The sequence below is a fragment of the Rhododendron vialii genome, chromosome 1a (assembly GCF_030253575.1).
Source record: "Rhododendron vialii isolate Sample 1 chromosome 1a, ASM3025357v1".
Classification (NCBI taxonomy): Eukaryota; Viridiplantae; Streptophyta; class Magnoliopsida; order Ericales; family Ericaceae; genus Rhododendron; species Rhododendron vialii.
In genome coordinates, this window is record NC_080557.1 from 44,799,681 (window position 1) to 44,814,053 (window position 14,373).

Consider the following 14,373-nt stretch of genomic DNA (forward strand, 5'->3'; position numbering starts at 1 on the left):
GAACCTGTGACCAGTATGCACCATGCAGTTAGATAATACTATAATATGCTAGTATTAACTATTGGAGTACTAATTATTGTCCACTGCAATTGGCCCTGGATCAACACTAAAATTTACAGATGTTCCTTTTCAGTCGAGTTCTCTGTATAAAAAGTGCCATGGAAGATCCGAAGCTTTCTTCTTGAGGAGCACTCAAGTATAAAAATTTCAATTGGAAAATAATTTACCAATAATGGGTACCGGAGAAGTAAGAGGCTTGCTTTCACAAGCTTATCGACTCGAGTCACTCGACTATCACGATAGGCAAAAATCTTACGGAGAATACTTGAAATTTCTTCGATTGTGAACTTAGAAAACGCAGAACTAGTTTAAGGGGTTGTTTAATAACCTAAATTCAACATAAATTCAGCAATTAAAACTGAATCAATTATTAAGTAATAAGTGATTAAGTAGATTTGATAATCGGTCTTGCTATTGTCGGCTCACTGGGTTGACGATAAACACACCAAAAGACAAGAAAAACACGTATTTTTGTGTACTTTTTACATCTTTTAATACACATTTATACACCTACTATCGTCTGGGCTGATTTTAGAATTTTCCTTTGATAATTACATGTATTACCGGCATTTGTAACAAAAGCCGTCTAGGAATGTGTCGGTAATGGTACAAATGCCGGGAAAGGTCTCTTTAAATGCCAGGAATAGATGGACTCATTTGCGGCATTTGTACAAATGCTAGGAAAAATTGTACCATATAAGACAAAATGTCACATGGGCGCTTGCGTGTCGCCCACGTGGCACACAAATTTTTTGAAGAATTTGCTTGCCCCAAGATTTGAACTCGTGACCTTTGCCTCTTGTGCGCGTGAAGCTACCAACTGGTCTAGCCACCATATTGGGTTACAATGCACAATGAAAAATATTTATATGATACAGAGATTTTTCTCGGCATTTTTTTCAACAAATGCCGGTAATAGTTTGGCGGTACTTATTTTGGCGGAAAACTTGACTTTTGCCTGCATTTTTTTGAACAAACGCCGGCAATAATTATTTTTTTTCCAGCATTTCATGAAAAATGCCGATAATAGTGGCTTTTCTGGCATTAATTAAAATGGTCATTTTTCTTGCAGTGTGAAGTGCATCTTAAAATGTTGGCTAAAAGGTAGAAAAAAACTAATAAGCATATTTGAGCTACTTAATTCTGACTGGATTCTTGTGTGCGTACATTTAACCACCACACCATCACCACAACCACTCCCACCACCACCCCTCCACCATCACCACCACTACCACGCCGCTGGCACCGCCACCATTCCCACCCTCACTCCATCACCAACAACCCACCACTACCACCACAATTACTAATCCAACATTACCACAAATACCTTGTGACCATTAGTAAAGTTAAGAAAGGGATTGGAAGTAAAATTAATTTATCATTTTTTTAATTCAATGCTTAATATGTTTATGAACAAGTTTTTCAACTTAAAACTTCAGCTTACATTACTTAATTTTTCGACTTTCAATTTTCAGTTTTATCAAATAGTCCCTAAGCTAGCATAAGCTCTCACGATTACCCTATTATTATACTAGTAATTGAAAAAAGAAGTAACCAACTCTTGCATTAACAAATAATGACGAGTAATAATAATAAAACAGCTAAAAATTACTTAATTGCTCTTTAATTTGATATGCCCAAGGATTAGGAAACAACCATTGAATGTAGTAATTAGAGTAGATCGTCCCAGTGCATTTTCTTGGAAACAGGGCTAAGCAATTAGGGGGCCATATTTATTTATTTATTTATATTATTTTATTTACAAATATGAACCCGACAAAAACCGATTTAACAGGGGGAGGGCGGAAAATTAAATGCAATGATTGACTTTATTCGAAACACATTCATTTTAGTTAGTTCTTCTGATGAGAGAGCAAATAATAAATACACCACTCTCGATGTGTCTGTTAGTATTTTATTGGTTTTTTTATTTTCCCAATTTTGCATTACATTAAAAAGTGGAAAATTCTAAATTGAAAATTAACCGTCAAATAAAAAAAATTCACAATTACTATTTTCTTTGACTTTTACCCACAGAGAGACATCTTCTTCTGTTGACTCCAATCATTGTGGCATATTATATTTCTTCCCCAGCAGTAGTTTATTACTTTATTGTGAATAGGGTGAAAGACAAGAAAGTAAATTGCACAGTAGAACCACTATTTTAATTTTGTTACTATAGGAGGACAAGAACCAGTGATTGCAACCCTTGAAAGCAACACATAAAAGGGAGGTGGGGGACAATCTACCTTATAACAATGGAGTACTATTTTTCATGAGGATGTGGACCACGTTCGTTTCGGAATTTTCCACTTTGGACTTTTTTTTTCCGTATGGTCTTTAGTAAATTTTTTTCTTAATTATTATTTTTATTTCTCTCTCCACTCATTATCCAAAATCTTAAATCCTAAAATACTGCGTTCTCTCGAAACGGAAAAAATGAATTGGGGTTTCCTATTGTCCTCTAAGGGCCCCATTCGAGCCTTCTGTACTCGGTAACGGACGACTCATATTTTATTTCAGTTAAATAGATCTCGGCCGTCTACGAGATGGGGACAACACACATGTTGTCTCTTGCCGACAACAAGAACCCTGGGCTTGAAAAAAAAAAAAAGATACTGGACCACGCTTTGATTATCTCAAGAAAACATTGAGATTATTGGTCATTTGGAAATCTAAGAAGAAAAATGTATTCGGTCTTGCAATTGTCAGCTCACTGGGCTGACGATAAATACACTAGAATATAAGGAAAACAAATATTTTTGTATACTTTCTACACTCCATAATACACATTCACACATTTATTATTGTCAATCCATTGGGCTAATTTTAGAATTTTCCTTTCATTTTTTGCCATGGAAATAGAGACGACCAACGTGACTATTTTCCTTGAACGTGACTATGGGCACCTCCAAACCCACAACTAGGGAAAGGGGTAGCAACCAAAACCTCTAACGCTACGACAAGATGCAAGCATGCCAGGGGCCCTTCTTGCGTTGCGTCAAGCTAACGCATCCATTTCTGTAGACGGTCTCAAACACTCGATCATGGTGGATAGAGCCGAGAGTTTCGCTGCAAGTCTTCGTCAACTTGGCTACCACCAAGGTTGCACAAAAGACAAACCTAGTTTTGCTGTAAAATTTTCCTTCTCACATTGATCATTGAGGTCAAGAAAGAAAGGACTATAATATCCATACTTTGGTAATCTCAAGAGATGGGAAATAGACAAAAGAAATTGATTTTCACGCTTTATTATTGTAAGCTAAAAATAAACGCCTGCATACAAAAATGAAACGTTAAAATTAACGACAAATTGTTGCTTGGACGTTTGAGGCCCGGCATTTAACCCTTTCTTCTCCTCCTTTTAAGGGTAAGAGGAGAGAGAGACCAGAGAAAAAAGGAGATTTTACTGTACTCTTTAGCAGTAGTATTAACAACAAAAGGTCAAACAAACAGTACCTTCTTTGGCTATATAACTTCATCACATCCCTACCCATAACCTTCCCCCTTCCCCCCATCTCTCTCTCTCTCTCCTTCCTTTTTCAGCCCCAACCCCTCCCTCAGCCCCATTCAGCCCCTACATTGCCATCATACTGAACCCCACACATCTCTCATTCTCCCCACCCACATCACACCTCTGTTTCCTCTGTTTTCTCACTCTTAATTGCTCTGTTTCTTCCTATTTGTCCACCAATAACCTCAATTCCTCCCCAATTCAACTCCCATCTGGGTTACTCTCCCCTCACCTCAATCAGTATCAAAATTCCCTCAATTTCACCCCCTTTCCATTTTCTTCCACCATGGACAAGGAATACTTCCTCAATGCAGGCATTCCACCCCCTTTACACTTCGAACCATCCCAAATCCCCAATTGGCAGTCTCAATCGTCTGAATTCTTGTTTAATTCCAATTGGGACAGCCACAAGTCAACGGACCAACAATATTCCAACTTTGACTCAGCCCTGAGCTCACTTGTCTCGTCCCCTGCTGCCTCCAATTCCACAATCTCCCAAGATAACTTCGTAATCCGTGAGCTGATCGGGAAACTCAACACCACTGCCAACTCCGGCGAGTTTTCCCCGGCACCGTACGTTGGGAGCAGGAGCACCACCAGCTCACCTTCTAAATCAGCACAATACCTGGTGGACCACTTTGGGAACGAAAAAATGCTACCCAATTTGGGAAATTCGATGGGCATGAATCCCAATTTGGTTTCGACTGATCCAGGGTTCGCCGAGAGGGCGGCGAAGTTTTCTTGCTTCGGGAGCAGGAGTTTCAACGGGAGAATTAGCCAATTGCCGTACAGATCGAGTAGTGCATCGATGGCGTGTAGCGAGAAGTTATCTAGGGATTCGAGCAGTCCTTTACTCAAGGCCGATGGATCTCCTATCCAGAGCAAGAATCCGACACAAACCCATGTGGAGATGGGCCCCGCGAATGGATCGGACGCCAGATTGGGCAAGGCATCTGAGCAAGATTCGGCAAGATTCGCCAGTTCCAACGAGGGTTCCTCTGTTTCTGAGCAAATCCCAAGTGGTTTGAAAACCCCGAGTGATTCGAATTCCAGGAAGAGGAAAGCTGTTTCCCGGGGGAAATCCAAGGAGGTTGCTTCGAAGGTAAGTCTTCTTATTAGTGCTGTTTGGCATTATGAATGAGATTTTCGATGTTCTCGTGACCAATTTAAGTAAGGACTAGCCCAATTTTGTACCTCCAGTTTGGCATTATGAGCGAAATTATCAATGTTAGAAAAAGAAGAAGAGAGAGATTCATAACCAATTAAACAAAGGATGAGCCCAATTTCGTATGCGCTGTTTGGGCATTATGAATGAAATTTTCGATGTTCAGAGAGAGAGAGAGAGAGAGAGAGAGAGAGAGAGAGAGGTAAATACATAACCAATGGAAGTAATATTTTTTTGATTCAGTTGAAAATGTGTGGGAATTCTATTTCAGGCAGTGGAGGAAAAGGATGACCCTAACGCGAAGCGATCTAAATCTATTGAAGGCAGTAGTGAATTGGGTAGTGTTAAAACGGAGGAGGACACGAAAACTGGGGATGAAAAGGCTAATCAAAAGGCTCCTGAGCCGCCAAAGGACTACATTCATGTTAGAGCAAGAAGGGGTCAAGCTACTGACAGCCATAGTCTAGCCGAAAGAGTAAGAATTTTAGCCCAATTCTCTCAATAATTCACTCCATTTACCATGGATAATCGTCCACTAACAGTTCATTTTTGGGTATTTGGTTAGGTTCGAAGAGAGAAGATCAGTGAAAGAATGAAACTTCTCCAAGATCTTGTGCCAAATTGCAACAAGGTGTGCCAAATTGTTTTGTTTTAGAATTTGTAAGCTGGAGTAAAGATTTGAGTGAATTGTTGATCAAATGACTCAATTGGACTGTGAATTTCCATTTTAGGTGACTGGAAAAGCACTTATGCTTGATGAAATCATCAACTATGTGCAGTCATTGCAGCGTCAAGTCGAGGTAAATTCGAACTCTTTTTGAGCCCACCATTTTGTCAATCCGATTGCGAAACCGAATTCCACGGCTTAACGGGTACTCATGGTTTATTTTGTAGTTTCTGTCAATGAAGTTGGCTTCAGTGGATTTTAGCATGGATACTCTCTTGTCAAAGGATGTACGTATACTAGTAGTACATTTTGTACAAAATCAATTTCTCTGTCTGCTGTGTTGTTATTTGCTCCCAAATTTTGTTCATTGATTCCATTATGAATTCCAGGAGTTTCAGGCCAATGGATCATTGTCTCATCCAATGTACCCACTTGATTCCTCAGCATCTGCTTTCTTTGGACACCAGACCAAGGAGACCCCACAAGTACATACCAATTTTTCCATTGGGGCAATGACCCAATGCTCGATTGATCCCAACCTATGTCGGAATAATTCGATGCAATCAACTCTGGTCGATGAATTCGGCCGAGGCCTTCCACAGGTATACTAAGTTCTGCCCGATTCCTGAACAGAATATTGCACTTTTTGATGGTTCTCTTTGAAATCATTTTTGGAGAACACTTCATAGAAACTGTTTTTCAGTATAGAGATAAGCTCGTGATCCCAGTACTGTCTGGAAAATAGATGTAACTTTTTCCTCAAAATGGGCTTTGTTCCAAAAATTTGCCATAATGCAAAAAGAGTAACGATGTGCGCACAAATTCAAACACGGATGTGACTGCAACCGTTCAATGCACGTGCAAAGGTCATTATTTCGCGAGGCACATCTGTGCACGAAAGTCTGTCTGCAAACGCAAAATTGATTCTGAAAACAGTAATTAAATAGGGCTCATAAGTTTTAGAAAAGAATACAGGAGAGTGTTTCGATCATCATCTAATTCTGCTTCTAAATTTGAAATGTACAGTTCCCTACGTTGTGTGAAGATGACTTGCAAAGCATTGTTCAGATGGGGTTTGGCCAGAACCTTGAACTGTGATCATCATCATCAACATTCATTTATCCTCTTTCATTCAAAGGCCCAAAGGAAGAGAAAGGCTGCTGTATATAGAAACAGATTTTCATTACAAGTGGTGCTTTCATGGACTACTAATCCATCTTTAGGACTAATTAAGAGATCATTTTGTTCCTCTTAAATCAGTTTTATCGGTCATTCGATCTTCTAATCCTTTTGTTTTGGGTTGGGTTGGGTTTCTTATTAGTGTTTCAATGTAATATCCTAGTAGTGGTTCCTATTTTGGTGCAAATTTAAGTCCTATGGCACCACATTGATGTAAGATATTAATTTGCTAGTAGAGAATGAGAATGAAATTTCCACAAGCTTTCATTTTCATATTCCAACTGTCTTCCACATCTGTACTACCGCCCTTTGTCCCACATTTTGTACTGAATGAAAACAACTACTACTATCAATTCAACAAGATATTTGTAATCTTAAACCAAGTCTGTATTTCTGGTGCAAAGTCCATAACCACGTTGCGGAAATTAAATTTGGCTTCTCTGGAGTACGATGTTGAACTACAGAGATCCGTTCGTATAATTTTAGCTTTTTTTTTTTTTTTTGGACCGTTAATTGCAAAGATGAACTTTAAGACGTAACGACAGAAGCCTCTGTGAAGTTCGGACTGCAGAAGAGCCGGGTCATGGAAATTTATTTGGAAGCAGGAAGGACATCTCCACAATCTTTACCAACCTGCTCTAAATTCAACAACATAATAAATACACTACTAATTTTCTCCTAATTACTTCTAACATTTGATCATGTCATTTAAACACTGTTAACCGCATAATTTGCTAGATTTTGTTGGGACTCAATGTTGTAACCAGCTGTATGAGTGGGCTCCCCAGATCTCTCAAAAAAAGTCTCCAATCTGAATGATTAAGACTTTAGGTTAATTACCTTGAGCTGGAGCCAACCATAATATCTTGAAAATCTTGGTAGTTCCGTAATTTCCACAATCAACCAGAAAAAACAGGGAAGCTTCTGTTCTCTTTTATTTACTGTACACAGAAATAAATCAAGTGATAAAAAAAAAATAATGCACTACTCAATTTGTCAGAAACCTAACAATTTTAATAAGATCATCAAAAGAATCCCAGGTTGGCTTGTTGAGAGTCTGACCAGACCCAATGAATCTGTAGCCTTTTATATCTTATCTACACTAATATTTTAAAAGTTGGAGTAATTGTGAATAAAGAAACCCAAAAAAATTTGGCCAAGTGGGCAAGAGAAAATAAATAAGTGAATATTTTTATGAGGTTGCATGTTCGAATTACACAGAGGCCGGCCCCGGGGGAGGTGTTGTGAGGCATTGTGCACATCCAGACCGTCCGTTCGGCAATCCAACAGTCCAGATTTTATTTCGGCAATGAACGGCCTGAATGACGGATATGAAATTTGGACCGTTGGATTGCCAAACGGACGACCCGGATGTGCACAGCATGGTGCCGCACAACACCATCCCCCGGTTCACATTCCAAACCTTGGGATCGCTGGAGGGTCTTCTCGGTCGTTAACTTCAGAGCTCCGGAATCAGTCGAGGCCAAACATCCTATTATCAAAATAAAAGGAAAAAAAATACTAGTACTCCAATTGTGAATAAGAAAAAAGGTGATGTATAGTGGAGTTCAGGTATGGAAAGATGCCAATGGAAATAGATTAATGATTTAATGAGAGGCGGTTAGTAACATCCAATTTCTGGGGTTTAACAAAAGATTAGCTTTGTGTATTAATTTAATGAGGGCTTCTATTATTGGTCTGTATGTTGCTCTGATTTAATTGATCAAAAAAGATTCTTTGACAAGGATATATTTTGCATATAACAACAAATTGTAAGATCTGGAAATTATGGGTGACAGTCTTGTCCCCGTTTGGATCGGCAGAAATACCAATCCTAACGCGAAACGTGTCCAGTTACGGTAGTTGAGTTTAATTAGGAGGAGATCCTTGGTGGTGAAGGTTTCTCCCCAGCTGCAGACGAAATCGAGTAGCTCGCGAGTTCGGCTCGGCTCGTTAATGTTCGACTTCGAGTTTTCGGCTCGTTTAGTAAATGAGCCAAAAACTTGAGTGAAACTCACCGGGCAAGTGAGATTGAGCTCGACAAAGCTCGGCTCAACTCATTTACAGCCCTTTATTATTTGTGCATTTTTTTGTTGCTTTGTTTAGCTGCATCTAATTTGCAGCAAATAAAATTCACTCAAACAACTCTGATCTCACCGTTCAAGTGAACCCACATTTTTTCAGTGCATTTTCTCTGTTAGATTTCTTGGAGTTTCCAACCTAAAATCAATCGAAAATATAGTGGAGTAGCGTTTAAAATATACTCCTACTATTAACCAAGCTTGGAAGAGATGAATTATTTAATATTAAGTCAAAGGATAAAGTCTAACACACAGGCTGCACATAGATGTACAAATTGAGGAGACGAGAAGTTATGACTCAGGCGATAGAGACTCGACCACGTGAGGTAAGACTATCCAAGACCTAACTCTGATACTATTTTAGATTTCTTGGAGGATTCCAACTCAAAACTAATTGGCTATAGCTGGAGTAGCTTCTAAATATTTAACAAGCTTAAGTGGCTTAAATGAACGATGTGAGATAAAGTCTAACATTTTGGAAACTTCGATTTAACTAGAGGAAAAATGCAATGAATAGTTCTCTTATAGGACAATTCGTGATGTTCGTAGCAATCTAGGATCGGTTGCTATATCGAGAATTGGTTCAACCAGGTCCAACTCCATCTCTATCGAATTTGGATGTCAAAATAGTGGATACAGTTATTATTCAATGGATCAGGTCTGCTTACTATATTTCTTGTTTGTTATTTTCTAATGGATTTGATTGGCATAATAGAAAGTGGAGATTTTTTTCCATTCAAGAGACGACTTATTTAAATATTAATTATTGATGATAATTACGATTTATTGAACAACTGTTCAACTTTTGAACTTCTATGCTATAATCTTGGATTAATTTAAGGAGATAGGCGTAACACTTCTTGAATTTTCTACAAACTAGTCCTTGTCTCATTGTCATTTTGTCGACATAATAACATGCTCAATTTCTCCTCCCTCTTTGTCTCGAAACCCCCTCCGCCAAGCGACGATTTCTTTTATGTCTTGATTGCGTGATTCACTTAAAGAACTAAGCTGCATACGTGTGATCGCGTCACGGAGCTTTCCGCAGTTAGAAATTGAATTTCAAGTCTCGTGTCGTAATCAAATCCTGATCATAAATCCCACGTTCATCATACTACGGAGTATATATTTAGTAGGAAAAGCTTCGAGCCTCCGCAAGTCAGATTTACATTTTCCCAGAAAGACAGGCAAGAAAATGAAATGCTGCCAGTAAGAGTTTTTGCAATTAGGAGAACCTGAAAGGATTTTTGGTGGTCTTGGGAACCTATGGAAATGGATACTAGTAATTAGGAGAGGTGTCCATTAATAACAGCTGTCACCCTTTACTTTCCTTTTGGTCTCTTTACTTATAACCCACCTAAATGGTCCTAAATTTGTCCTTTCATTCGGAAGTGGGATTTTTCCCTTTCTTTCTTGGAGACAAATGTGGGCCCGTTCCACAAATCTTCGTAAAAAATAAAGAACTTATTTCACATTTTCAAATTCAAAAATAATGTGTATGAAAAATAATTCTTCAATTTTTTTTGCACCGTAAAAAGATCTCAATAAGATCTATCAAATAAGATCCATATTGCTAGAAAAATTATTTACATACACACATTATTTTTTAACTTGAAATTACCTTTCTTAAAAAATAAGTACTTATTTTATTTGCTCTCCAACCGTAAGGCTGTGAATTCCCCCCCCCCAAAAAAAAGGGGGAGTTGAGGATTTTCGTCCTCAACTAAATTCTCATTCCCATATGGTTTACCGTCTCACGTATAATAAAGAATTACTACTAGGTTTTAACTAAATTCTCATTCCCATATTAACCCGTAGTCTACCTCTCGAGGTTGTGAAACATCGACTTTTCTTAAAACTCATATGCTAGCTTTGGTCAACTGCGATAACTGGGCGTTTAGATTTATGAATTTGTATAGAGATTTATCAAAGTCAAAGTGAAAAAATTCAAAGAAATCAATAGCTAGATCAAGTTATTTGTTCCCCTTATTTTCGTAAATCTCTCACAAATTCTCTATCCGAACACAGCTGAAGAATCCATCTCCCTCCTCAAGTTTCCTAGGATAAAATAGATTAGGTTTAACGAATGGCGGAAAAAAAAAAAAAAACTGAAGGACTTTGTGGTTTTTACTTCATATTTATCAAAAACTGTTGTTATCATCCTGGTGAAAAGTTCCTTTCTGTTTCGAGTACCATTTTTCTATTGGTGCCGACAGTTTTTATCCATATCGCCATCAAACCTGTTTTCTTGGGTCCTCCTTTTCCGATCGAGTATGACTAATTACCATTTTGAGAGGAACTTTTCAGTCACAAGAAAGTTTATGCATGATCCAATTAGGGGTAAAATGGACCTGCCAACAGCGAAACATGATTGGGGAATATTTCTGTAACGACCCGCACCAATTGACCTGAAGTTATACAGTATAGCTGGTCCGAATCAATTTTATATCCTTCAACACTTTCCAAGTTTCCCGACGTGGGACTTGGCTTTGCCTAGTGGGTTCTCACAATCTCTCCCACTTTGAATCGCAACGTCCTCGTTGCCAAGCGATGTGAGACAAGTACATGCTTAAAGAGGTCAAGCTTCGCAAGCTCGTCTCATGTGGGACCTGCCCATGCACGACAAGCTCCTCACTTGTCGGGCCCACCCAAGCACGTCTCCTCGTAAGATCCGCCCCACACTTCCGGTTGGTGTGAGCTTTGATACCCCACCTGTAACGATCCATGCACCTATTAACCATTAGCCAAACGACATGGTTAAAAAAATTGACCTCAAATTATACAGTAACCGGTCAGAATCAATTCTATATCATTCAACACTTTCCAAGTTTCCCGATGTGGGACTTTGCTTTGCCTAGTGGGTTATCACAATTTCCACACCCATGACCCCTTCTTCTAACCCTGTAACTAAAGTTCATCAATTATAGGTTGATGGCTATCATTTGGTTTCATGCTTCAAATAAAAGCAAAGAAAATGGGAACAACCCTATGGAAATGACCACATGTAATCAGTTGATAATTAACTCCCAATCTACATCAAGTACAAAGTCAGCTGCGGAACATAGCCTCTTAGTTAAGTAGTAAATTCTAATTTACATTTAGCTAAAAAGAGCCTAAGAGAGAATGTTGTTTATGTACCGAAGATCTTCAGACCAAACCCGATTTTATATTTCGTATTAATTGGCTAGTAAGAAGCACGGACGCGTATATATACAAGTGACATGAAAATTCTAAATAAATAGGGACACTGACATGATAGATAACACAAAAGAAATTAAATGAATACATACTAATAATGTCATTAATACGAATAGTGTATCTACAAACACCCCCAAAAGTAATGAAAGACAACTCTGACTAAGCACAAAATAAAAACTAACATTGTTTTCGTATGTTTAGCCCTTGGAATAAGTTTTTTATTTTGTAACATGACATCTTGTTTATGTCCTCATACATGTCTCAAGTGAGGCATGCTTGTACTCAACGTGTCCCCTGCTTAGATTATATGATAAATAATTGACGTGTCCATAAGCATCCCGAGCATCCTTGGCGTGTACCATAGCATCCACAGTGTGCTTAAATAATTGACAAACAATTGGCGTGAAAATAGTGTATTGGCTAGTGTGGAACATTAAGTCGTAGTAAATTTAAGAAGCACGGTTATGGATACAAAAACGTGATATGAAAAATGTAAATAAATGAGGACACCGACACGACAGACAACATAAAATAAATTAAATGAGTACAAACTAAAATGTTAATACAAATAATGTCATTAACTTAATGTAATAAGTTTTTTTCTTTTATATTGTAACGTGATACCTTACCGTATCCTCATAGGCATCTCGAGTGAGGCACGAGTGTTATCAGTGTGTCCCCTACTTAAATTGTATGACAAATAACTTGCGTGTCCATACGCATTCCCGAGTATCCTTATAGTGTCCAGAGTGCTTAAGTAATTGACAAATGATTAGTGTGTCAATAATTTCTTAAGTGTCCTATGCGTGTCCGACACGAATGCTTCACAGTAGAGTGTTCATATTCAACAAAAATTAGAACCTTTCCCCTTCCCACAAAGAGGTCATGCAATAATGAGACAGATAGGGAAGGGGGACATCAGATCTCTCCTCAGACTTTTCACCCTCACAATCATCAATAAGTGCGCCTCATTTTTTCGTTTGGTAACCGGATATCCGGGCCAACTTGCACGCACGTCGACTAATTCCGGGGTCTCAATAGATACGTGTGCCTCATTACAAGTGGAAAATTTGCCAAACCCGTGGACCACCACTAGAACTTCACTGCTGGAGTTCTTCAATGAAAGTATTCAATTCCCTCACCAACCATTGAAGAACAGTTTACCATAAACCACGCATCATGAGTGGTCTGTGTTGCTGAAATTATTATAGCAGCAAACAAAGGGAACTGCTGCCACAGAAAAAAAACAGGAAAAGAAGATAACTGCAGATGGCTGAAAATGGGTATGGAATAAGACCTCTCAAAGGCACAAATCCTCTGGCAATAACCGAACATTTACGCTGTGGTACAGAGTTCTCTTCAATTCCGGTCATGAACAAGCTTAAATGAGCTGCTGGGAGTAAATGTTGAGCTCAATCATATCATCTCTGCCCGAATTTATCTGTGTGGGTGTTCCGATGCACTTTTGGTCGTTGGATCACGTAAGAATCTTGTAATATGTCAAGAATTCCACCGGTGATGTGCCAGAATACTACCGGTATATACACACTCGGTTATGTAGGATTCAGGGGTAGATGTTGCTTCAGGCTAGAATTTGTGAGAAGGAAAAAAGAGAGACCAGGATCAAATTAAGGCGAGCGAAATGTTCTTGGCCATGATTTGCACTAAAGAATAGTACTGAACTCCAATTTCATGATAAGTATTTTGTTTTTGTTTTGGTAAGTTGTTTCCATTCAAAAAACAAACCAACCAAGAACATTAACGAAGGGCACAACCTCGAGAGTCCCGGCCCTTTAACAACGTGACGGCAAACAGAAAAAACAGAACCTAGCAACTACTAGCAAAGGCCAAAAGGCTTGCACCTCCACAGCACCCAACGGAACCAAACTATATCATTCCTTAGCAAGGATCATCAACAAAGGAATTAGCTGTCAACCCTTAATATTTTCTCGGGTTGTAAAATTCGTTATGCAGATGGGCTATTTTCACATATCCGCAAGGGAGTATTGCCCTCGACTTCACGTAGTCATCTGCAAGGGACTCCAATACACGTCCACGGCGTGATATGGGTGCCAAAGAGCATATTTAGTCCTACCAAGCGGGTGTGGAGACTTGAACCCAAGCATTCAGCATAAACCATAAACTCTATGTACTTTACCCGTTGAACCAACCATTAGGTGGTTTCTTTTTGAATGATTATAGCATTCCTTTCGCACAATATGTGATGCATAGATGCTGAGATGGAGGGCTTGAATTCACAGGTTTTCCAAGATTCACCCTTTATGTTTGTAATTCCTGAGTTCACCTAAGTCCCAATTAAGCTTCCTATCTAGGAGTTGTTCTGTAGCCAGTCAACAGTTGCATGTTATTTCACACCTGAATGGAAAATCCACACGCAAAGAATAGGTGGCCATGTGACTCCTGAGCTAGAGAACAGTACTGCAGACTCATTTCTTACTCCCCAAGAATCCAATCTGTTTCTGGGGATGCAAGAAACGGGGTTTTATAC

At 38.8% G+C, this 14,373-nt stretch overlaps 1 protein-coding gene across 1 annotated transcript; it reads left to right on the forward strand.

Annotated features, from left to right (window-relative positions):
* Positions 1–3,567: 3,567 nt before the first annotated feature.
* LOC131319772 (transcription factor bHLH78-like) lies at positions 3,568–6,845 on the forward strand. The gene is made up of 7 exons (XM_058350168.1): positions 3,568–4,676; positions 5,011–5,214; positions 5,305–5,370; positions 5,471–5,539; positions 5,634–5,693; positions 5,796–6,008; positions 6,433–6,845. Exons 1-7 carry the CDS (start codon positions 3,861–3,863, stop codon positions 6,502–6,504), a joined length of 1,500 nt encoding a protein of 499 aa, XP_058206151.1. The 5' UTR covers positions 3,568–3,860; the 3' UTR covers positions 6,505–6,845.
* Positions 6,846–14,373: the final 7,528 nt, after the last annotated feature.